General features: G+C 43.1%; 1 protein-coding gene across 1 annotated transcript in view; it reads left to right on the forward strand.

Moving 5' to 3' along the window:
* The window catches only part of SLC35D2 (solute carrier family 35 member D2), a 47,552-nt gene extending 40,962 nt beyond the window's left edge, over positions 1–6,590 (forward strand). Inside the window, 4 exon segments of the mRNA XM_087444843.1 lie at positions 4,036–4,201; positions 5,227–5,249; positions 5,251–5,307; positions 5,922–6,590. Of these exon segments, the coding sequence (XP_087300969.1) occupies positions 4,036–4,201; positions 5,227–5,249; positions 5,251–5,307; positions 5,922–6,024 (349 nt within the window). The 3' untranslated portion in view covers positions 6,025–6,590.
* The last annotated feature ends 16,181 nt before the right edge of the window (positions 6,591–22,771 follow it).

Here is a 22,771-nt window from a genome sequence, read left to right on the forward strand (position 1 = left end):
GCCACCAAACCTCTATCCCAAGTTGAAAATATAATTTAAAAATTATAACATTAAAAAAAGGTATGTTAAGCCAATGGAATGGTGAAAAGGGAAGACTTTTAATTTTCCTTTGAGTTATAATGAAGGACTCAGCTTTAAGAAATGCTATTTGTAATCAGGAGTTTGTAAACAAAGCATATGATGGAGTGACGTTAAGTCAGGAAGCTAACCTGGATTGTGGGAGCTAAGATGACTTAATGCAGGCAAAGGTAAAATGTGGACTGGCATTTAAATGGACAGCTAGAGGTTAAAAAGCTCTGCAGGTGTTTTTAATCTTCTGAGACATGACAGGTTGCAGTGCATTCTCACCAGCAGCTGGAACCAGCCCCCGGGCCCTGGGGCAATTACCACAATGTGTTTCAGCCCCAGTAGCAGGCCCTTTGATCCCACTGAAGCGGTAATATATTCCTTAATAAAAACACGAAAGTTTTTTTCCCGAAAACTTTATCAAATTTTCCCTACTCGCAGGATGAAAAATGTTCTATTGTTTGAATTACACTACCGAGATGTACCATAAAAGAGAAAACAGGATTCTGCAAATTGCCGGGGCCCAGAGGCCTGTCTGCAAATATTCCTGTCATTTACAGACTAAAGAAATCTTAGTGCAACATTGATGCTCTAGGAACATGGGCCATGTTTGTCCTATGACTTTGGCATCCTGTCACACCACTGAGGCCTTGGGTTGGAGTGAGTTCTTGCCAGAGATGGGCATGATGAGATTACTTGAAATTCTTTGAAATCTGGAATTATAAGAGAGTAATGTGCTTGGGTACCATTGTGGTTGGTGGAAGGAGTATAAAAGTGGCCTTTAATTATCTGAATATTTGTGTTTATTTTCTGTATATGCTTGTGCATGGAATGGTAACCAGCAACACTTGTATACAAGGTCCTCTAAGTTCTGTTTGTGACTGCCACAAGTGTGCCACACAACCTTGGGCAAATCAGTTATTTTTTGTGTCATTTTCAGAAACAGGAAGAGACCTCTGAGCAGGGTTCTGGTTCAGGGTTTCCACACGGGCATCTCCATCCCTGGGGCCCTGGGAGCCAAAACATGCAGGACATCTGTCGTCTGAGTAAATGTGTACTGCACATATGTGCTGTTATTTTTCAAACATACACAGATGATATATGATTTAAAAAATACAGAGTGGCGAAAAGCTACTGAGAATTCAGCAATGCTTTTAAATATCTTCACATTTTATTAACCCACAGATGCTAAAATCAAAACTTCTGTCATGTGGAGGTTGACATTTTTGGTGTTAAAAGTAGTGTGGTTTCCTTTGTACTGAGTTAATGGAGGCTCTTGTAGTTCAGAACGTTAGTCTTTGCCAAAGGACTGTAAAGGTACTTATTTGCATGTAGAAATAGATTACGTTTCTTAGAAAAAAATTTTAATACCCTACTGGATCCTAGTGGTTTTACCTTCCCTCTCTCTGGGGACACCTAGTGGTTGTACTGAGAAGTGCAGCCTATCTGCGCAGAAAGGGGCCGTTCCTGTACCGGACGCCGTCTGTTGCTAAGGAGGACCGCTGCTGGTTCAGACTCCCCAGGATGGTAGAGGCCGCTCCTCCCCTCCTCAGGCCAGCCGGTGAGGGAGCATCCTGGTCGCCCACACTCATGGTAGATGGATACTGGGATCTTAGATCCAAGCTGTCTGCTAATTATGAATGCAGGTCAAGCTGGTTTCACTAAAACGTAGGATGGAGAAAACGTTGCATGATTGGAACCCTGGAGTAGGAATTTTAGAAGAAAATTAAAAATAAAGAACATCCATGATTGTCCTGGGTTGAAGGCTGCACTCCAGTTTAGGAAGCCTGCAGGAAGCTGTTCTGTGTCCCCCAAATTGGGCAGGGCCCCTCTCCTGTGCTGTCATCCCTCTTATCCTATCAGACTGGGGTCTCCCCCAGGGCAGACACTGTGGGCTGTGTAGTGTACTCTTACTGCCAGGCCGAGGAGAGCAGGCACTTGTAACATCAGGTTGAGTTTTTTAATCTTTTTATTTTATGCATGAATAGGATCATTTATAGTTCCCAGGGTTCTAAATTAATGTTGAATTTATTAAAATTGTAACCATTAAAAAAACTTAGATTTTCTCAAGGATTTCAGTTCAATTTATAAATACTGTCACTCTATTTATGAAGCCAGTAATTTTTGTATAAGCATAATAACGTTTACTTTCATCATTTGATTAATAGTTTATTAACTCAAGTTTAGCTGATTAAAATCTCCTAAACAATTTACTGTAAATTGGTCTCATTTACAATTTACTGAATTAGAAAAATTTTAAACATTTTACATTACATTTACAAATGTGATTTATCAGATTTTTCTCCAGCAATTCCGAGCCCTAATGAGGCCCTAGCAGAGCTAATGAGCCAGGTTGCTTTACACACTTAAGCAGCTCTTTGAAATCTAATAAACCAAACTTGGAAATGTGGTAAATCAGTTTCTTCTAAACATTCAAATACTGTGTACAGGCTTATTCAGAGTCTCTTACGTCTTTCAAATGAAGAAGATTGCAAGTCTCATATCAATTGCACATTTCATATTCATGGCCCGGTGGTGTAGTGGTTAAGTCCTCGCACACTGCTTCAGTGGCCCGGGGTTCGTAGGTTCGGATCCCGGGCGCAGACTGACACACTGCTTGTCAAGCCATGCTGTGGCAGCGTCCTATATAAAATAGAAGAAGATGGGCATGGATGTTAGCTCAGGGCCGGTCTTCCTCAGCAAAAAGAGGAGGATTGGCAACAGATGTTAGCTCAGGGCTAATCCTCCTCACACACAAAAAAAACCCCCACAAAAGCCAACATGTTAGGTTCTCTAACTTCCAGACAGTTTTTAACTACCTTGATAACAAAGACACACATTGTTCTGAAGATTACAAAATTTAAGTTTGTAATTGAGTTTATTCCTCAATTAGCGTAAAAGCCTGATGTCCCTTATCTCTAATTTTTCTTCCTCTACCATCCTGTAATAAACATACTCAGGCCAAAAGCCAGTTACTGTGTGGAAGGTTTGTGATCCGGATTCTGTTAGTAACAATGAGGGATTGGGGCCTGGACCTGGAACTGGGTGCTCAATTCCTGCAGGATTTGTCTGCGCACAACTGGGTGTGCGGACTGAGCCCCTTCTCGGAGTCTAGTTCTTTCTGCACTGTCAGTGGGGGGGCCGTGCTTGTGCCTTCTGACTGGGATTTAACTTTCACACCCACACACCTTATGCTCTCTCTCTTTCGAGTTTCATTCTCAGTTTGATTGTAAACTCTTTGAACATTTACTCACTTGGTCTAGGTGGATGGATTTTCACCCCACTTAGGTTGCAGCTAATTTTCTTCACTAGACTGAAATGAACTCATTTCCTTACCTCTGATTGGATTCTACGTTCTTTCCTGTGTATATGTATTTTCTTGTCTGCTGCTTGGTTACAACTTTGTAGCCATTTTATTGACAAGTAAGTGTCAATACTTACTGGTCAATGTTGAATGCCTCTTGAATTAACTTGGTAAGAGGGTACAGGAGTATTATTGACATCTGGAATCCATTAATTTTAATCTCCTGTGTCCAAAGCCAGCAATTGCACGGCTGATTTTCCCTTCTGACAGCAGTGGTTCTCAGTGCTGGCTCACATTGGAGTCATCCGTGGAGCTTTGATAATGCACACTGCCGGGGCCCCACCTCACACTAAAGGAGACCCTCTGCCGGGCATTGTTATGTGTTAAAAGTGCACCAGGTGATTCCAATGCACAGAGAGCATTAAAATCCACTGTCCTAACAGCTGTTAAATGAAAGATTTCAGGTCATTAAAAAAAATCTCATTGTCCTTATCACCTTTTTGTAGAAACACTAACGGGAAATGCAGACAAAATGAAAAGGTCATGTAAGGTAGAAAGTTTGCCTAATGCACAACTGGACCATTTTCCTGTAAAAAGTCGGAGTTAAAAAGGAGACGTTTTAAGATGTAGGTTGTTAAATCTTTCTGGTATGTTCTTCTTTGGAGTGTGTGTGAGGTGCTTGTGCGCGGGTCCCTAGTCTGTGGTGAAGGCCCAGCACAGAAAGGCGCGCTCGCGCGTCTGCTTGCTCCGCGCAGGTTTCTGCTGATGCGCCCGCGGCCCTGTGCAGATGCTACCGCTCCGCTCGACGGCGGCGGCGGGGGTGCCGTCAAGGCGAGTGGAGGAGCCTTGGAATGCACAGCCGGACTGCCGAAGTGATCGTGAGCCCCGGCCTTACGATCCAGGCTGAGTGTGAGTTCATTGTTGCTATCAGTGGTAGAGTGAGAACGGAGGCTTGTGACATTTTCAGCTGTGCCTGGGTGATCCCTTCTTATGTCTTCTCATTTCCTAATCCGTAAAACAGAAGGAGGACTTGCTAATTTAGACAGGAGAGACAAATTCTGACTTTTAGATAGGGGGTGGGAGAGCGGATGGTCTGGGAAGAGGAAGTAAAAGAGCTGACAAAATTTCCAAGTTTCTGCGCTCACCAAGATGCCTTCTGATCTATAATTTGGTTTTCTGGGAGAACCTGCTAACTAAGAAAGGGAATCTTTGTGAAGAGTTGTTTTCAGTCTAGATATGTGCTCACTTATAAGGTAGTAAACTCATGGGCTGCTGTGTGGGTATGTAATGTGTGTGTGTATGTGCATTTGGATACACACATGCATGACTAGGAGGTGGGGACGTTCTGAATTCTGACCTGCAGCTGCTCTGTTTTTCTCCTCATGTGACTCCTAGAGTGAGGGAGGAGCACTCCCTGCATCCACAGTGGACTCGTCTGTCGGCTCCCAGAGGCCCCTAGAACACGCTGCACAGGGAGCTGCATGGAATTTATGAGATGTCTCTAATCTGTTCAAGTTTGGCATCTATATGATTAAAATTCACCACCCAATGATGGTCAAGAGATGGGATCTGGAAAGCTGATCACAACCCAGCTCTTACACCTTCTTCCTGTGCATGAACTGGAAGGGGCATGACTGACGCGGTTTTCTGTGGTCATCGTGCCACAGTTGACTTAATTTTTTTTAATAAAGCCATAATAATGGTTTTTTATTCATCCATTCAACATTCCGTGAACACCTACTATGTACAAGTCTGTGCAAAGTAACTAAAACATTTAGTTTTGGATTTCACCATATATATGTATTTTCCCCTAAGTCCTTTGTTTTTAAGATGATGAGTCCTCTCTCTTTTCGCAGAATGTATCCATTGCCTACATTGGGATTAGTTGGTGGAGACTACATTTTCTCTGTGTTAAACTTTGTAGGCTTAAATATTTGGTAAGTGGGATTTTTAAATGAACTCATTTTAGTAAAATATGTATTTTAGAAAGTCTGATTAATGTTATAAGGGACAGAACAGGTGTTTTGATGTTATAATTTTTAATAATTTTACTTAAATCACTCAGTTCATCTATTTTCATGACACACTCCCTCCTGTGGGTCATGGGATGTGTGTCATGAAAATTCAAGGGGCCAAGAGCTGAATTGAATTCCTGTGTCCTCCTCTTGTGAAGTGGGCTTCACTAAACCTGTGCCCCTCAGAGTGGCACCCACTCAGGATGTGGGAAGAGTGACTAAGAGCCTTCTGAAAGGCATGTTGGGGTCTCAGACATGGGATGCTATTTCAGTACAATAGTGTATAGTTTATTCAATAATAACCAGGTGCTGACTTTCTCTTCAAGCTTCCATGTTAGATTTGATCTACTCTTTTTCTACCCCAAAAGATTTGTAAATAAGAGGGATAATTCTCATCAAGTAACATACAAACTTGAGGAGAAAAACAGGAGGCTCCATAATTTCCAGTTAAGCTGACTGTATTTATAAAGATGTCAGCAGCTGCTGGCCGTCCCAGCTACAGGATTGACTTATTTTCACTCTTGTTTTCCTTTCAGCATGGCTGGGGGCTTGAGATATTCCTTTCTAACTCTAAGCAGCCAGTTAAAACCAAAACAACCTGTGGACGAAGAAAACATCCCTCAGGATTTGAAGGGCTAGAATCTGGGGCAGAACTGCAGATTGACTGGCAGACTGGGGCCTGGGGGCATCCCAGATGCAGGCATGTGAAGCCTGGTGTTTGGGTCCTGGGCCCCCCCTGGTTAAAGCATGAACAAGGGTGTCTGCAAAACGCAGGGAGAGTCTACCTCACCGGCCGCCGCAAGTGAGCCATCATGCCCCTGAGAAAGGTGTCGGCGAAGCCTGGCCACCCGCAAGTGCATCTTCTCAGAATAAGCCTTCCGAGGGTCGTGCGCAGGTGGAGCGCTGCCCAGGAGGCCGCTGTCCCCAGTCGGTGCTGCTGGTGCTGCAGGTGCTTAGGAGGAGGTGGCAGGTCGATGCCGTGACGGCGACTATTTTCTTCTCAGCACCTCGGCCTTAGTTTCAAAGCTCCCAGTCAAAGCAACGTGCCAGTGAGAACATTTGTTCCGTTTAAACAGACATGTCTTTATTTTAATAAAATCAGCCGATTAACTGCCAGTACAGTTCTTTGTTAGCTTTGATTCGATCTTACATGTTGGTATCTTTTCCCAATCATCAAAGTAAAATAAAAAATAATTTGCGTGCTTCATGCTGTGATATTATTGTAGACAGGCAGAAGTTAAGTCCATCATTCACTCTGCCTTGAAGGGTACAATTCCTCTTAAGGCTCATGCTGGGAAGAATTACAAAATAACTCAGTGGAAAAAAGGATGCTCGGTAGCCCTCTAAACATGTAAGTAGGTCATATTTCTTTCCTCATCTCCCCACCCTACCCCAGGGTTTTTCAGGGGGCTTTGAAATTCAGAGTCGTGGAGTTTAACCAAAGGCACATTTCCTCCTAGGCCTGACCTCCCATAAACGCTGGAAGGAGCCCTGAATGGATGAGAGTTGTTATTACTGTTATTGTTATCTCCATCAAGAAATGGCCTGTGTCCATCTGGGCTGTGGTGCAGGGTAGGTAGGGCCCTAGCCTGGGAGGCAGATGCTCTTCCTTCTGGTCCTGTCTCCACTGCTAACCCACCGAGACCTTCACAGGTCACCTTGCTATTGTGGCCTCCATTATTTTAATCTGTAAAATTGAACTAGATCTCCATGTTCTGGCCAGCTCTGACTTTCTAAGTTTCTAGAAGCTGAGCCAGATGTGGGGCAGGGCAGCAAATGAAGGAATGATTGTGTTGATGTGTTATTTCAATTTACTTAAAAAAATTTTTTATTTTTAATTAATATACCATTTTAACCATTTCTAAGTGTACAGTTCAGTAGTGTTAAGTAAATTCACACTGTTGAGCAACCAATCTCCAGAACTTTTTCATCTTGTGAAACTGAAACTGTGTACCCATTCCCCACTCCCCCAGCCCCTGGCAGCCATCATTCTACTTTCTGTCTCTGAATTGGAGCACTCTAGGTGCCGCCTGTAAGTAGAATCACACTGTATTTGTTTTTCTGTGACTGGCTTATTTCACTTAGAATAACGTCCTCAAGGTTGATTCATTTTGTAGCGTGTGTCAGAATTTCCTTTCTTTTTAAGGCTGAATAATAGTCCATCACACGGATATACCACATTTTGTGTATCCATTCACCTGTCAATGGACACTGGGGTTGCCTCACTTCTCAGCTGTTGTGAGTAGTGCTGCTGTGGACACGTGGGTGTACAAACATGTCTTGGGGACCCTGCTTTCAATTCTTTTGGATATTAAAAGAAAGCTTATTTTCTGTACACACAGAACACCTCTGACACCAAATGTGTGAGGTCTTTCCCTCTCATTAAGCAATTCTCCAACTTGCTGGACACCACCTGGGTGTCTTACAATTGTGAATTCTGATACTGACTGCCTGGAGTTAGCACAGATCCCACAGATGGAGGGCACAGTCCCCCAAGACGGCCCCCACTTCAGATGCCAATCCCAAGTCCCAGGTGGTCACTGGTGCTTCTGACCAACAGGCCGTAAATCGGATTTCCTCACCCTCGAGTTAAATAATTTTCTAGAATGGCTCACAGAACTCAGGGTAGTGCTTTACTTTCTATTACCAGCCTATTATAAAGGGTACAACTTAGTGAAGAGACGATTAGAACCAGACACGTGGGAAATGGTTTGGAGCTTCCACGCTCTCTCTACGTGCACCCCCCCGTCCCCACACGTGAATGTGTTCACCAACCCGGAAGCTTTCCAAACCCCATTGTTTAGGCTTCACTGTTCTCCACAGTGGCTGCGTCGCTTTACATTCCCACCAGCTGTGCGCAACGGTTCCCATTTGTCCACATCGTGTCCAACACTTACGTTCTGTTTTTTCTTTTTTTTGCGGTAGCCATCCTAACGGCTGCCAGTTGATAACTCGTGGTTTTGATTTGCATCTCACTATTGATTAGTGATGTTGAGCATCTTTTCATGTGCTTATTGGCCGTTTGTATATCTTCTTTGGAGAAATGTCTATTTGGATTCTTTGCCCATTTTTGAATTGGATTGTTTGTCTTTTTGTTGTTGAGTTGCAGTTTTTTATTGTTTCAGTTTAGTTTTAAAAGCCTTCTAGAGAGTGACCTAGGGCTCCCAAGATGTGTAACCACCTTCTCTTGCATCATCAACATCATTTCTGAAGCCAAGAGACCAAAACTGCTAAGATCTGAAGAATATAATCATCAATTCATTTTTTTCAGTGAGAAAACAAAACATATAAAAACAAGCTTTTGCTTTCTTCCATTTTTTTTTCTAATTTTTATTCTTCAAATCTTTAAAGGAAGATGCTTTTGTTTTTCTCTAATGTCTTAATGTGGTCAGTCTTTTGTTTTCATAGCCAGGATGCCTGGGAATGGGGGTTCTTATTTAAGTTTTTTTTTTTTTTTGCTAATCCAAATACCTTTCTTGGTTTTTTCTTAAATGACCTTTTCTTTTTACCTGGGTGGAAAGACTTATGCTTCCCTGTGTGGCCAGCAGAGGGCACCCTGGGAGCAGCCCAGCAGCCTTTGTAGCTGGGTTGAAACTTGCAATTTCTGCTACACCTTCTGAAGAACCAGATTCCCGAGGTGTGAGGTTGTTGGGAGCTCCAACCTAGCTTTGTTTTTTGTTTTTTTTTTTTTGTGAGAAAGATCAGCCCTGAGCTAACATCCATGCCAATCCTCCTCTTTTTGCTGAAAAAGACTGGCCCTGAGCTAATATCCATGCCCATCTTCCTCCACTTTATGTGGGACGCTGCCACAGCATGGCCTGACAAGCGGTGCATCAGTGGCACCCAGGATCTGGACCGGGCCGCCAGCAGCGGAGCGCGTGCACTTAACCACTATGCCAGGGGGCGGCCCCACAACCTAGCTTTTGAATAAAGTTTAGCTGAGGATGCTGGATGCAGAGAGGTGGTGGGAAAGGGATCCATGAGCTCCAAGGAAGCTGAAGAAGAAATGTGCCCAATGCCTCAGGTCTCCAGATTTCTTTTTTCTTATTAAAAAAAAATCATGAAAACCACTCTGGATGGGACAAAGAAAATTAGTTTAATATCCTTGATGTTTTGCTTACTTCTGGCTATTGTACTGCTAATAACAATGACACTCTTTGTTAACTTGGACTTTTTTCTGCTGTGTTAATATTTTTTCTATATATTAAATATATCTCAAGTACAGGAGCACTGGAGTTTTGTAACAGCTGAATTTGCTTACAGAATAGAACCTAGTTTAGAGAAGAGATATATTTTACATATATATTATATACAATATATGTATTATGTATACTTTTATTACATATTATTTTTATTTATATATATTTTCTTTGCCGTCAGGAAAATGGTGAACGGACACATGTCAATAATTTCAGAGTCTTTAGTTACTTTTTTCCTTTTGCATGATCACTTCAACTTCTTTTTTTTTGGTGAGGAAGATTGGCCCTGAGCTAACATCAGTTGCCAATCCTCTTTTTGCTGAGGAAGATTGGCCCTGGGCTAACATCCGTGCTCATCTTCCTCTACTTTATATGGGACAAAGCCACACCATGGCTTGATGAATGGTGCGGATGTCCACGCCCAGGATCCGACCCTGCGAACTCAGGGCCGTGAAGTGGCGCGTGCGCGCACTTAACCACTACACCACCCGCTGGCTCCCACTTCAACTTTAAGTCTTGGCGAGTCATTTCTGTGACTCGTGAGTCATTTCTGGTCTCTGTGCATGGGCATGCGTCCCTGTGACTACATTCTGAGCGCCGGCACTTGCCGACTCAGCTGACCAGTAGCTGCTACTCCGTAGCTTTCGGGAACCGCGGGCGTCCCGCAGCTCAGAATCTCCAAGGTTGCTTTCTGTCACCAGACACTGAAACACATGGAAGAAGAAAGCATGCCCCTGTAGGATGAAGCCGGAAGCCCCCAAGCCATTCCTGGGGACGTCCAGGGTCAGGAAATGCCACCTGTGTGGCTTCTGACTGCCATCTCCACTCAGGGAAGCGTCGGAGCCTTTTCTCTGCCGCGCGTGGTGCCCGGAGCAGAACGTCGGCATCACGTGGGGGCTGGTCGGAAAGGCAGAGTATCAGGGTGCGCACGCTGAACCAAATCTTCCTTTTCCCCCGGGGGATTTGAGAAGGCGCTTGGTCCCGACCATACTTTTAGTATTCTGGTAGTTATTAGAGCCTCTACTGGTTCTTGTTATTTAGTATATGCATAAAGAAGCCTATTTTAGTACATCATATTCAGAAAATATTGTGATAACTTTCTTTTGGTAATTGGTTTCTTTTATAATTTTATGTATTTTATTTTATGCATTTAAAACATTGTTTGGACAAGGAGGCTGTAGCCATCCCTAGATTGCAATTGTGGCCCATGGCACGGAAATGTAAGGATTCTTGCTTTAGAGGGAAAGAGAAAATTCCAGATTAATATGTTTTCTCAGGAAATTGTTTCATTTTTGGCCTAAGTGTCAGTGGAGGTTTGCTGACTGAATGGGTGTAAATGAGTCCAGGGGCATATTTTGCATCTGCCATCTGGTGGCAAGGGGTCATTCTCCAGCCAGTGGTGGTCAGCTGTATGTAGCTGGAGGGCCAGAGATAGAGAGGCCATGGGAGAAGGCAGCTGAGTTTCACTGCCATGGCCTCCTCATTCCAAGATCAGAACAGAGATGTGGATCCTCAGGTGTGTCACAGCACAGAGCCCTATTCAAGCTCTGTGACTGCTTCCCTGGAGTGGGATGTGAGAAGTCTGTGAACAGGTGGGACGGCAGCGCGAGGAGCTCTGTGGACCCACTCCCCAGTGAAACAAGCAAAACTAGAGAAAACTGTAAAGAAACAACCATTTAAGTTCTCTGAAAATTGTCCCAGGGGAATGTAGCAAATGAAGAAACACTGATTTGAGAAAACCTAATAAAACTGGGTAAGAGCAGTGCAAGTCTGTGGCATTTGCGCCTTGACCCAGTCCCTTCCTCTCCCCTCCCTCAGCCCAGCCTGATGGAAGCTCCAGCCCCCATGCATGTGGCTGAGAAGATGGGGCTCCCTCTCAGCACCCCATCAAGTGGTCCTGCAGCTGCCTAGCAGGGGTGGGCCCCCAGCTTTTCTCATCTCCCGCACATTGAAGAGGCTCCGTTTCTGGTGAGTGCAGCTGAGGGACGGGGCCTCCCTCTAACAAGCCCATAGGACCGAGGCTCTGCCCCAGGTGCAGGAGGCCAAGAACACAGTATTCCCAGTCGCCCTTGCCCCAGCTTGATTGTAGGGCAGAGGTTCCATGCTGGGGAGAGGCAAGCTGACAAGAACAGAGGCTGCCACCCTGCCCAGCACCCGGAGCGGTGGCTCGGAGAGTTTGCCCAGAAGAGGCAGTCTGTGAGTCAAGAATTTAACCTTACCCAAAAAGATATCCGGCCTTCTCCCTTGGCTTCTGAGAGAGAATCCTAAACCCTTGGAATGCTAAACCTGAAAGGAATGTCGTTTGCCTGGGGACTTAGGATCGTACTGGAGAGTCTAACAATGTATTTAGGATCGCGGCTGGCCACGACAGAAAGACCAATAATATGGTTTTGGGTGGGCGCTGTGGGTGATGCCTGGAGGGGCTGGAGACTGAGACCAGCCTCGAGGGCAATCAGTCATGCCTGTATAATGGAGCCCCAACAAAAACTGAACACCGAGGCCTGAGTGAGCTTCCCCGGTTGGCAGAACTCCATGCACATTATCACACATTGATGCTGGGAAAGTTGGGTTTCCTGACCCCACGGGGAGAAAACAATGGAAGCTCCACATCTGGTACTTCCCCAGACTCCACTCTATGTTCTCTCTTAGCCCTTGTGGCTTTGTGATGGAAAACTATTCTGAAAATTTGGCTTTTTGGGGGTACTGAAAATTACACGAGGGTGGCCATTCCTTTTTCCAGAAACTCCCCCAGGTTTGGGGACTTTTGTTTGGGACAGTTCCTCTAGGCTGAGTTGTTCATGCATTCTCGTCTCAAACTTGGGGTACTGGCTTGAAGAGCAGTAGGTGGATAGTGTTACCATGGGTGTAGTTTTGAATGGGATGGTCTAGTACTTGCATTATTTTATCTAGGAAACCAGTTGAGGACATTGCTGGTGTCTAGATGACTGGCATTTTCCAACTGTGATATTATTCTCCTGTTGTGATGGTACGGGGAGGCAGCAGTTGTGTGATGGCAGCTTCTAGAATCAGATGGTTTACATCCTAGCTCTGCCAATTTTAAAAAACAGATTTATTGAGGTATTATTTAAATACCATAAAATTCACCAATTGTAAGTGTATGATTTAATGATTTTTTGGTAAATTTATAGAGTTGTGTAACCATCACCACAATCCAGTTTTAGAATGTTTCCATCACCCAAAAAAGATCCCTCATCCCGTTTGTAGTCAATCTCCATTCCCACACCTAGCCCTAGGCAACCACTAATGTGCTTTGTATAGAGTGCATTTCGAGCAAGTTTTGCAGTGGAATCTTCTCCCACTGAGACGTGAAGAATGTCACTCTCGCCACGTCCTCGTGACTACTGCGCGGCAGCTTGAAGTTCTCTTTACTAATTTGTGCTTATGTAGTATTTGACTCACTTATTTTGCATTTCTAATAGTGTATGAGGTTAAATATTATTTCACACATTTGCACACTAGTTGTGTTTCCTCTGTATTTAATTTTCTGCCCATGTCTTTTACCTCAAGATGTCCTTGACTTTGTCCTTGACATAGTGTCCTGAATCTGAAATCCCCTTTGGGCCCATCTCTGGGCTAGGCCTTACCTGACTTGATGTCTCTCACAGTGCCCCCGGCTGTTATGCATTTCTGCCGTCCCGTTCTCCCCACCCCCACAGCAGTGATGGGAGAGGTGACGTTGTGAACTTGCATGTTGAGTGCTGTTCACCGTTTCCTCACACAGCCCCAGTCCTTGCTCCTGCACCATCAAACACAGCCCATTCCAGTTAACTAAATGAATTCATCTCTCTAATCTGAGACCTTACACTTTCAGTCCATGGGCCAACTGTGTTGCACAGATGTGTTTTATTTAGTCCATGCAGTATTAAAATGGTTTTTGAGCTTGTTGCTTTATATTCCACCTCTGTCATTTTAATAAAATTTTTTATAAAAATTGAGAAATTTCACATTAGAAACTGGATTTCTAGCACCACTTAAAAAAATCACAACTTGCCAACTGGGCCAGAATTTTCACAGGACAGCAGTCAGCTGGAGCTGAGGTCGAGTGGACAGTTTCCATTTTGTCGTGTTCTCCACCATCCCCTGTTGTGTCACCGATGGTGTGACCGAGTGTCAGCCTCTAGTCATCAGTGTGCTTGTAGTGCTGCTTTCCTTAAAACAGAGTTAAGAGGACAGCAGGAAAATAAAGGCTAAGTCAAGAGGGCCAAAGTTTCAAGGAAAATGGGACAGAGTGTATTTATTTGTGAAAGTAAAAATTGTCTCTAGTATTTGCCTATGTTGGAGAGTATAGTGTGAGGTGCCTGGTCCACATCATCCATTTATGTTACTTGTCTGATTTGTCTGCAGGCATTTGAGTTTTTGATCCCAGTTCCGGAGGCCCAGTTCTCAAACTATTTGTCTCCATGCTATGCAGAGTTGCTAGATGTATGGCAAGGAAACTTTTGTTACTATTTATTGAGCTTTAAAAATAATGTATTTAAAAGTTTTACATTGGAGTTAATGTTTATTGCTGTAATAACATCACTCACTCAGTTGCATTTCTTGAGTGGGGACGAAAACAACAGCTAATGGAAACTTGAAAAATATCATGTCTCCACACTGAAGAATTTGGTTTTCAAATGCACTGAGGTTCTGTTGTGAGTAGTAAAATACAAATTTATTTAAAAGCTTTTCTGAATTCATAGTCAGATATTGTCATGTGATTTCTTAATCTCTTAAATGGGGTTGAATACATTTTTTGATGTTGAAAAGTAAAGGTGAGAAATTTGCTCTAAGACCAAGCACACAAGTGAATTGCTACTGCCATTTCTGACAACATGGAATGCTAAGTTCTCCACCCCCCAAAAAATAACTACAGGATAAAATTTGCTTATAATTAAGATGTAATTTACATGCACTAAACTACACAGACCTTAAGTGTACAGTACAATGAATTTTGATAAAGGCATACTCCCATGAATGCTCTTACTTATTAAAATATAGAACATCTTTATCAACCTGGAAAAGTTCCTCATGACCCTAATCAGTCAGTCTCTGCACCTCCACCAAGACACCAGGGTCTGGTTTATTTTACTGAAGATTAGGTTCGCCTGTTCTTGAATTTCAGATAAATGGCATCACATATTATGTACATGTGGTAGGTAGCTTCTAAAATGGATCGCCTCCTTCTATTCACATCCTTGTGTCGTCTCCTCCCTTTGAGTGTGGGCGGGACCTGGAATGTGTGCTTGGTCCTCATGCACAGAATACAGCAAAAGTGATGGGATATTCCTTCCAGGATTAGGTTACAAAAGAGTGTGGCTTCTGCCTTTCTCTGTCTCTCTGACTCTTGTCACCTGTTTGGTCTGATGCAGCAAGCTGCTGTTTTGTGAGCTGCTTTATGAAGAGGCCCACATGGCAAGGAAGAGCTGGAGGCGGGGGTGGGACTGGGACTTCACCCTGGCAACAAACACGTGTGTGAGGTTGGAATGCATCTTTCCTCAGCTGAGCCTTGAGAGGACTGCAGCCCTGGCTGGACCTGGATTGCAGCCTGTGAAAGACTGGGAGCCAGGGACACCCAGCTAATCCACGCTTCGATTCCTGATCCGTAGAAACTGTAAGATAATAAATGATGTTGTTTTAAGGCCCTGAGTTTTGGCTTAATTTTACTACAAAACAGAGCTAATGCGGCACTTTTCTGTGTCTGGCGTCTTTTGTGCAACAAAATGTCTGACATTTATCCTTGTTATTGTGGGTAGAGGAAGATATATTCTTAAAAATCTTATTAAAAACATCAAAAATTATTAAGATAGCAAGAAACTTTAGTCTAGGAGTAAGCTGCAATACAGAGAGGTGCACTGAGCACTGAAACCACATTAGCCCTACATTTACTGAATGGGCTGACTTTGAGCTTCAGTTTTGATGGCATGAGGACAGAAATTGACTCAGGAAGAGGCTAGTATAAGAACCTCTTTCCATGAAGCTGGAATCCTAAAAGGCTTTTACCTACTCAGGATAAGAGTGATCTAGAAGAAACATGCTCCTGGATTGCAAGAAATTAGCCTTGACACCGAGCAGAGGAGTTAGTGGTGGGTGGAGATGGCAAGGCAACCATCCTGTGACCTACCAACACAGGCTAGCATGTCGTGTCTTGGCAGACCAAGTTCATTTTAATTGATTGGTTAAAAAAATAATTCAAGCCATAAATTCAGTTGGTACTAAATTGGTAGTCCCTCCAGGCACCTGGTAGAAGTAAATGCAGATCCTCTGTGGAGGAACACGGCTTCATCAGGAAACCCCACAGAGAATTTTCCAAGCAAAGTGAGACATACGCAGGAAAAGATAATCAAACACACAAGGAAACAGGGCACCCTGAGTGAGAACTCGCAGAAACACAACACAGCGCAAGTGAGAGGCAGCAGCAAGGGCAGCAACGCTGAGCCTGCAGGTACAGCTGTGAGCCGCACAGTCGACAACAGACGCATGTGTGACGGTGGGCCTTTAAGATTAGTACCACACGGCCTAGGTGTGTAGTAGGCTACAACATCTAGGCTTGTGTAAGTACACTCTATGATGTTCCCACAACGATGAAATCGCCTAGTGACACATTTCTTAGAATGTATCCTCATTGTTAAGTGATGCATGGCTGTACTGGGATTCTCAAACTCAGATTATAATACCATTTCTTAAGGAAAAGGAAAGTCAAAACTAAAAATATCTAACTAAAAAATGGAACAGAAAAGTATAAGAAAAAAGTCCCAGTTTTGAAAAAGAATTTCCAGAAGTGAAATTAAGATCATTAAAATAAAACCACAATGAATTCATTTAACAATGATCAGACACATCTGAAGAGCTAGTGAACAGAGACTTCATGGATGAAGTGAGAAGGTCTAATGTCTGCCTAATCAGATTTCCAAGAGAACTGGAATTTCTGTAATTTCTAAATACAGACAAGAGAAAGACCAAAAACTACACAGAAAAATGGGCAAGAGATAGGAACAGAAAATTTACCGAAAAAATGCAAATAGCCTTGAGACATATGAAAATATCTTCAACCTTACTAATAAGATATTTTAAATTGAAACATCATTGGGGGGGCCGGCCCCGTGGCTTATCGGTTAAGTGCTCGAGCTCCGCTACTGGTGGCCCGGGGTTTGGATCCCGGGCGCGCACCGACACACTGCTTGTCCGGCCATGCTGAGGCCGCGTCCCACATACAGCAACTAGAAGGATGTGCAGCTACGACATACAACTATCTGCTGGGGCTTTGGGGAGAAAAAGGGAAAATAAAGGAGGAGGATTGGCAACAGATGTTAGCTCAGGGCCTGTCTTCCTCAGCAAAAAGTAGAGGATTGGCATGGATGTTAGCTCAGGGCTGATCTTCCTCACAAAAAAAATAAATTAAAAAAAAAAAAAAGAAACATCATCGGGTGCTATTTCTCACCTCTTGGATAGCAAAACCTCAAACACTCTACTGGTAGGGCAGTGGGAAGACAAACACCTTCATATATTGTTAGTAAGAATGCAAAATGAAGGAAAATTTGACAATATCTAGCACAATGACATATGACTTTACCCTCTGACTTAGCAATTCTACTTCTAGGTTGCGTGCACAAGGCTGTTTATTGCAGCACTATTTATAATAGCAAAAGACTGGAAATAACCCAAAAGATTATGCACAGGGTTTAAATGAATGTGGTACATTCATATAACAGAGCACTACGTAGGTGTAAAATAAAAAAAGAATATTTCTATTCCATGAGGAGTGATTACAGAATATATTGTTACGTAAAAAACAAGAAGCTATAGAAAAGTGTGTAACGCTGCTGTTCATCTAAAGAAAACAGGTAGAGGTGGTAAAAACGTGTCTGTCTGTCTGTATTTATATATGCATATACAGTAGTCCCCCCTTATCTGCGGTTTCACTTTCTGCAGTTTCAGTTACCTGAGGTCAATTGCAGTCCGAAAATATTAAATAGAAAATTCTAGAAATAAACAATTCATAAGTTTTAAATTGCGTGCTATTCTGAATAGCCTTATGAAATCTCATGCCATCCTGCTGCATCGCACCGGGACGTGAGTCATTCCTTTGTCCAGCGGATCCACGCTCTATGTGCTACCGACATAGCGTCTCGGTTATCAGATGACTGTCTCGGTATTGCAGTGCATGAGTTCAAGTAATCCTTATTTTACTTAACAATGGCCCCAAAGCGCAAGAGTAGTGATGCTGGCAATTCGTGTATGCCAAAGAGAAGTTATTGTTGTTAATCTCTTACTGTGTCTAATATATAAATTAAACTCTATCATAGGTGTGTATGTATAGGAAAAAACATAGTATACATAGGGTTCAGTACTATCCACGGTTTCAGGCATCCACTGGGATCTTGGGACAGATCCCCTGCAGGCAAGGGGGCACTACTGTACACACATATATGGGTTATATATAATGATTCGTACTTATATAAAGACATATGTATGTGTGTGTTAAAAAATGGGAGAATAACGAAATCTAAATAAAAGTAAAAGCTTACGTATAGGAGGAGGAAGTGAATAGAATAGAGAGGATAAGGATAGACTCGAGACTTCTAAATGCACTTTCTCTTGTAAATTTGACTTTGAAACCACATAAATCCTTTACACATTTATAAAACAAAGTTAAAACATGAAGAATAAAAAAAAGGTGCACTGTCTGAAAAAAATGAAAGCAAAAGAAACAAATATATTCATACCCCAGAGCAGAAAGCAAATATGTTGTTAGGAATCAAGATTTTCAGTATCAGAGAAAAACGATCCAAATATAAAATCAAAGATATGAAGTAAAACTCAAATAGTCCTAAATTTGAGTGACTCATGAAGTATATTCACTTAAAAAAGTGTTTCCCAGTTTTGCCCTAGAAAGGGTTGGGAACAATGACAAATTCAGTAACAATGAGTACTCCTGGTGCCCGGTCTATAGTCTCTACAGATTCTTTTCTGCTGAAAGGAACCAGGGCTTCTCTGAGAGAGGGCCGATTCCGTGTCTGAAGCAGGATCTAGACAAGATGACATGTAGTGTCTTGTCATACCAGAAAAACACGGACACCATCAGAGACGGCTGGAGTCCTGCCTGTCTTGTCAAAAGAACCCAGGAGTGGACGTGAAGAGGCCCCACTGGCCAAAGTTGGGGCAGTTTTGAGCATTGATAAGAATAATAACTACACACGATTGAAACAAATAAAAAATGTTGAAATCCATGTGTTCATAACGATACTCTGACCAAAACACAAAACAAAACAAAAAAAACAAACCTTGGAAGATGCCAGAGAACCAACTTCTTACTTTGAAACCCATAAATAAAGAGAAAGAATCAAGCATTTACTTCACCTTTTCTGCATTAACTATAGTGCAATATTCAATGCAGTCCTGTAGTTCAGATTTTTTTTTTAAAGAATAATTGAGGACAGATGACAGAATTAGAATATCACCAATTTGCAACTCATAATTAAAGACTGGATCTAGGCACTGATCATCAGTGGCCTCTAGCCTCAGACACACAGAGACAACCAGACATCCCGTACCTCCCTACAGAAGTACACGGCACCACCTGAGGAAGTCTGGCTGGAAACTGACCTGGAACCCGGGCAAGCCTTCAGGGCAGGGTTGGCAAACAACAGCCTGTGTCCAAATCTGGCCCCCTGAATGTTTTCATACATAAAGTTTATTGGAACACAGTCACTCTCATTCATATAGATATTGGTTTTGTGTGTTTCTGGTATTCAGAAAAAGGAAAGTGCATTTATTAAGCATTTTCTATAACCCAGGCATTGAAATATATTGGAATATTATACATACATACATATATATATAGAGAGAATATTATGTGTCTGTGTATATATATATACACACACACCCCTATACATACATGTGTCTCTCTATATATATTATATACACACACCTATACATACCTGTGTGTGTATGTGTGTGTATGTATAATATATATATACATACACACACATATAATAGTGTATATATATTTTTTCATTTAAAACTTTTAGTCCCAGTTTTACAGGTGGGCAAGCTAGGTCTCAGAGTGATTCAGTAACCTGCTCAGAGTGGGATCTCTGCCAATGGGAAGATCTGTAAAGTTTTTATAAAAGCAGTATCATCTCAGCTGGTTCTTAAAGATTTGGTGGAATTTTAATTCATATTTATGATTTTTAGTTATAAAAGTAATACATGTTCATTGTGGAAATTTTAAAAATATAGAATAGCACAAAGATGCAAGTTAAAAAAAAAAGCCCATAAATTCCATCTCCTCAATATAAAACATCACTAAGATTTTGGTGCATATCCTTATAAACTTTTTTCTACTGATCACCACATCTAAAAGAACAATTTGGAACACATTGTTTAGTCACTTGCATTTTTATAAATGTTATTTCATTTAATCTTCACAATAGCCCTGCAAAGCAAGAAGTATTATCAATCCCATTTTATAAGAATAACTTGAAGGACAGAAAGGTTAGCTTGCCCAAGTCACATGATGGAGCCAAAAGGCACATGCAGAACGTCCTTCTCCAGAGGCCGTGCTCCCCTTCCTCCGATGCCTCCCGGACTAGAAGCGGCCGTGGGGATGGCAGGGCATGAAGAGAAGGAAGCACTGAGAGGGACAGTTCTCAGTGTTGGATGTGGTGACTGCTTCAACATAGGGCACGAAGGAAAGGAAGAAATTTAAGAATGACTCTAACGTTTCCAGCTTGGGTAGCTGGGAGAAGGATAATCCCACAAATCATACTGATTTCATAATCTGTTCAGTAATACATGCAACTTCTACCAGGCAAAACTATCCTCTCACTTCAGACACGCCCCTAACTCAGATAGACCTACACAGTGTGTGATCCAGTGAGGTCTTACCAAATCTGCAGTCTGTTCGCTCTGCACTCAGGAGATCTGGCCCTGGCTGAAAATCTTGTGGGAACCAGTATGGGGGCTGGAGCACCCCGTTTGTGCAAGCCCGGGCGTACCCACACTGTGCTTTCCCCTGGCGGCTTCTCTGTAACCAGCGGGGCATCTGGAACAGGCACCAGGCTAAAGTGCGGTCAAGCAGAATGGTCCCCTCCCTGCTCCATATCAAGTGGACTTTATTTCTGCCCTAGCAGGGATGGGAACAACAAGCTTTTGAAAACATGTTCTTCTGGGCTGCATGTTCCTGGCTTGACTTAGATCACTTATATAACAGTGATAGTATTTGTTAGAAAAGCACAGAGAATTTCAGAAAAGGCCAGAAATGCCAGCCCGGAATTTGGTCCCCCAGAGTTCCTACACCGAAAGAAGGGGAAGGAACAGTGGGTGTGTGGGAGTCAGGAATGTCTCTTCCGATTCCAGCCTCTGGACCCAAGCCGTACCCTGTCCCGCAGATTAGGAAATGCAGCCCTGCCAGCAACAGTGCAAGAGGGGCTCCGAGACAAAGGAGAAGGAGTGGGCACGTGTCTCTTGGGACCCTTGCAATCCTGAATGCTTTGAAGGTCTCTCTGACAAGTTCATCTGTCACAGGGAAAACAGTGAATCACCAGACAAAGAGTTCAGTTCAACTGTTGGCTGAGTACACAGCACCCAACTCCACCATCCACAGCCCCCAAGCCAGAGATAATTTGTTTTGTTTCTTGTTCCTCTCATGTTTTCTAAACCTTGCCACTTTCAAGAATTCACCCTCAGGGAGCTAATTTTCACATAATTGTTGGTTCTGTTTTTTCTTTCTGAAAGCTGCTTTCCTTCTCTGGATGCATCTGACGATCTGCACCAGTAGAAAACACGAGCTTTGCCCTCTTTGACCCTGAAAACTCGGCAACAAAGTCAACTTCTCTGCGGGTCTCTCTAGTGTGAAACTTCTTGTAATCCTTCTCCCCAATACCACTACAAACCATTCCCACAGATGCTTCCGAGAGAAGGCCAGGCCCTGACAAATATCTTACAGGCCTGAGCTTTCTTCAGGCCTCTTTCTTCTTCTAAACTCCCCCAGTTTCTGATGCCCCTATGCGCTGTCCTCTGCGTCTTACCCCGCTGTAGGCACCTGCTGTGTCCTCTGTTATGCACTGGGACAGATTCAGTATTGATTGTGAACGGGGTCATTGTGAGTGAATCCCTTCCCGTCTTTTCCTTTTTCATTCTTTCTCTTGGCATTTCCTCATCACTGACTCCATATTCTGTGGGCTTCCAATTGCGATTTAAACCTGCTCCCTGAGGCAGGGCAACTTGCCCCTTACCTGTACCGATGTCTGTCACTCTATCGAAAAGTTCTTAAATGGGAAAAACATCATTGCACCCACACCAATGAGAGCTTACTTTCCCTTTTCCATTCAATAATGAACATTTATTTACCACCTGTTGTGTCCCAGGCGCTGTTCTAATAGAACAGATAAAGCCCAGCCCAATGGTGCTTCATTCTAGTGGCAGGAGACCAGCAACATACAAATAGATAAACCGATAAATAAGATGCTCAGGAGAAGGATAAAGCAGAGTCAAGGAACAGAGTGATGGGGTTGGGCTAGGCCTTTTCCAGGCCTTAGTGGAAACAGTCACTTGTGTTCATATTTATCAAACACCTAAGCCTCTCAGTCATTTGGCAACAGACGTGGATGCATTCAGATAGCTGATCTACAGTGTCTACTTCTGCCACCCGACCCTCAGCTAGGAACAGTCACAGTGTCCACCTCAGGAGGATTAAACAACATAGGTTGTCCTTGCAAGGGGCTTCATGCAGTGTCTGGTACACAAAGCGTGCTAAATAAATGGCAGCCAAGAGAAATGGAAAGGAGGGGGAGCTGCCACTGGGAAAGGCCATCTCATTTGCTCTAATTTTAGTTTACTGTCCACATTATTTGTGCTTTCTTGAGGCAGCCCATAGCCTTATGAGCAATTAACCCTTGTCCTGAGAAGTTGCTCCAGATAAAGACCTTAGCTGAAAATGACATGATAAATAAATGGCTCAGTTTAGAGAGGAACGTAGGCTGAACTTGACAGTAGCTGGTATCTCTCACCTTCCTCCCTGGGGTCCTGTTCACCCACAGGAACTCACTAGTCATCTGACATATGGGCAAACCTGGAAGTGAAGGAGGACATACCCCATGGGGCAGCCTTGGTCAGTGGGCATGGGAGCCAATAGATAGACACACTCTACTTCTGTACTGAAGGCAGAAGAGTCTGAGGTGCAT

This window comes from Ceratotherium simum, chromosome 20, assembly GCF_057802395.1.
Source record: "Ceratotherium simum simum isolate JZ-2026a chromosome 20, ASM5780239v1, whole genome shotgun sequence".
Taxonomy (NCBI): Eukaryota; Metazoa; Chordata; class Mammalia; order Perissodactyla; family Rhinocerotidae; genus Ceratotherium; species Ceratotherium simum.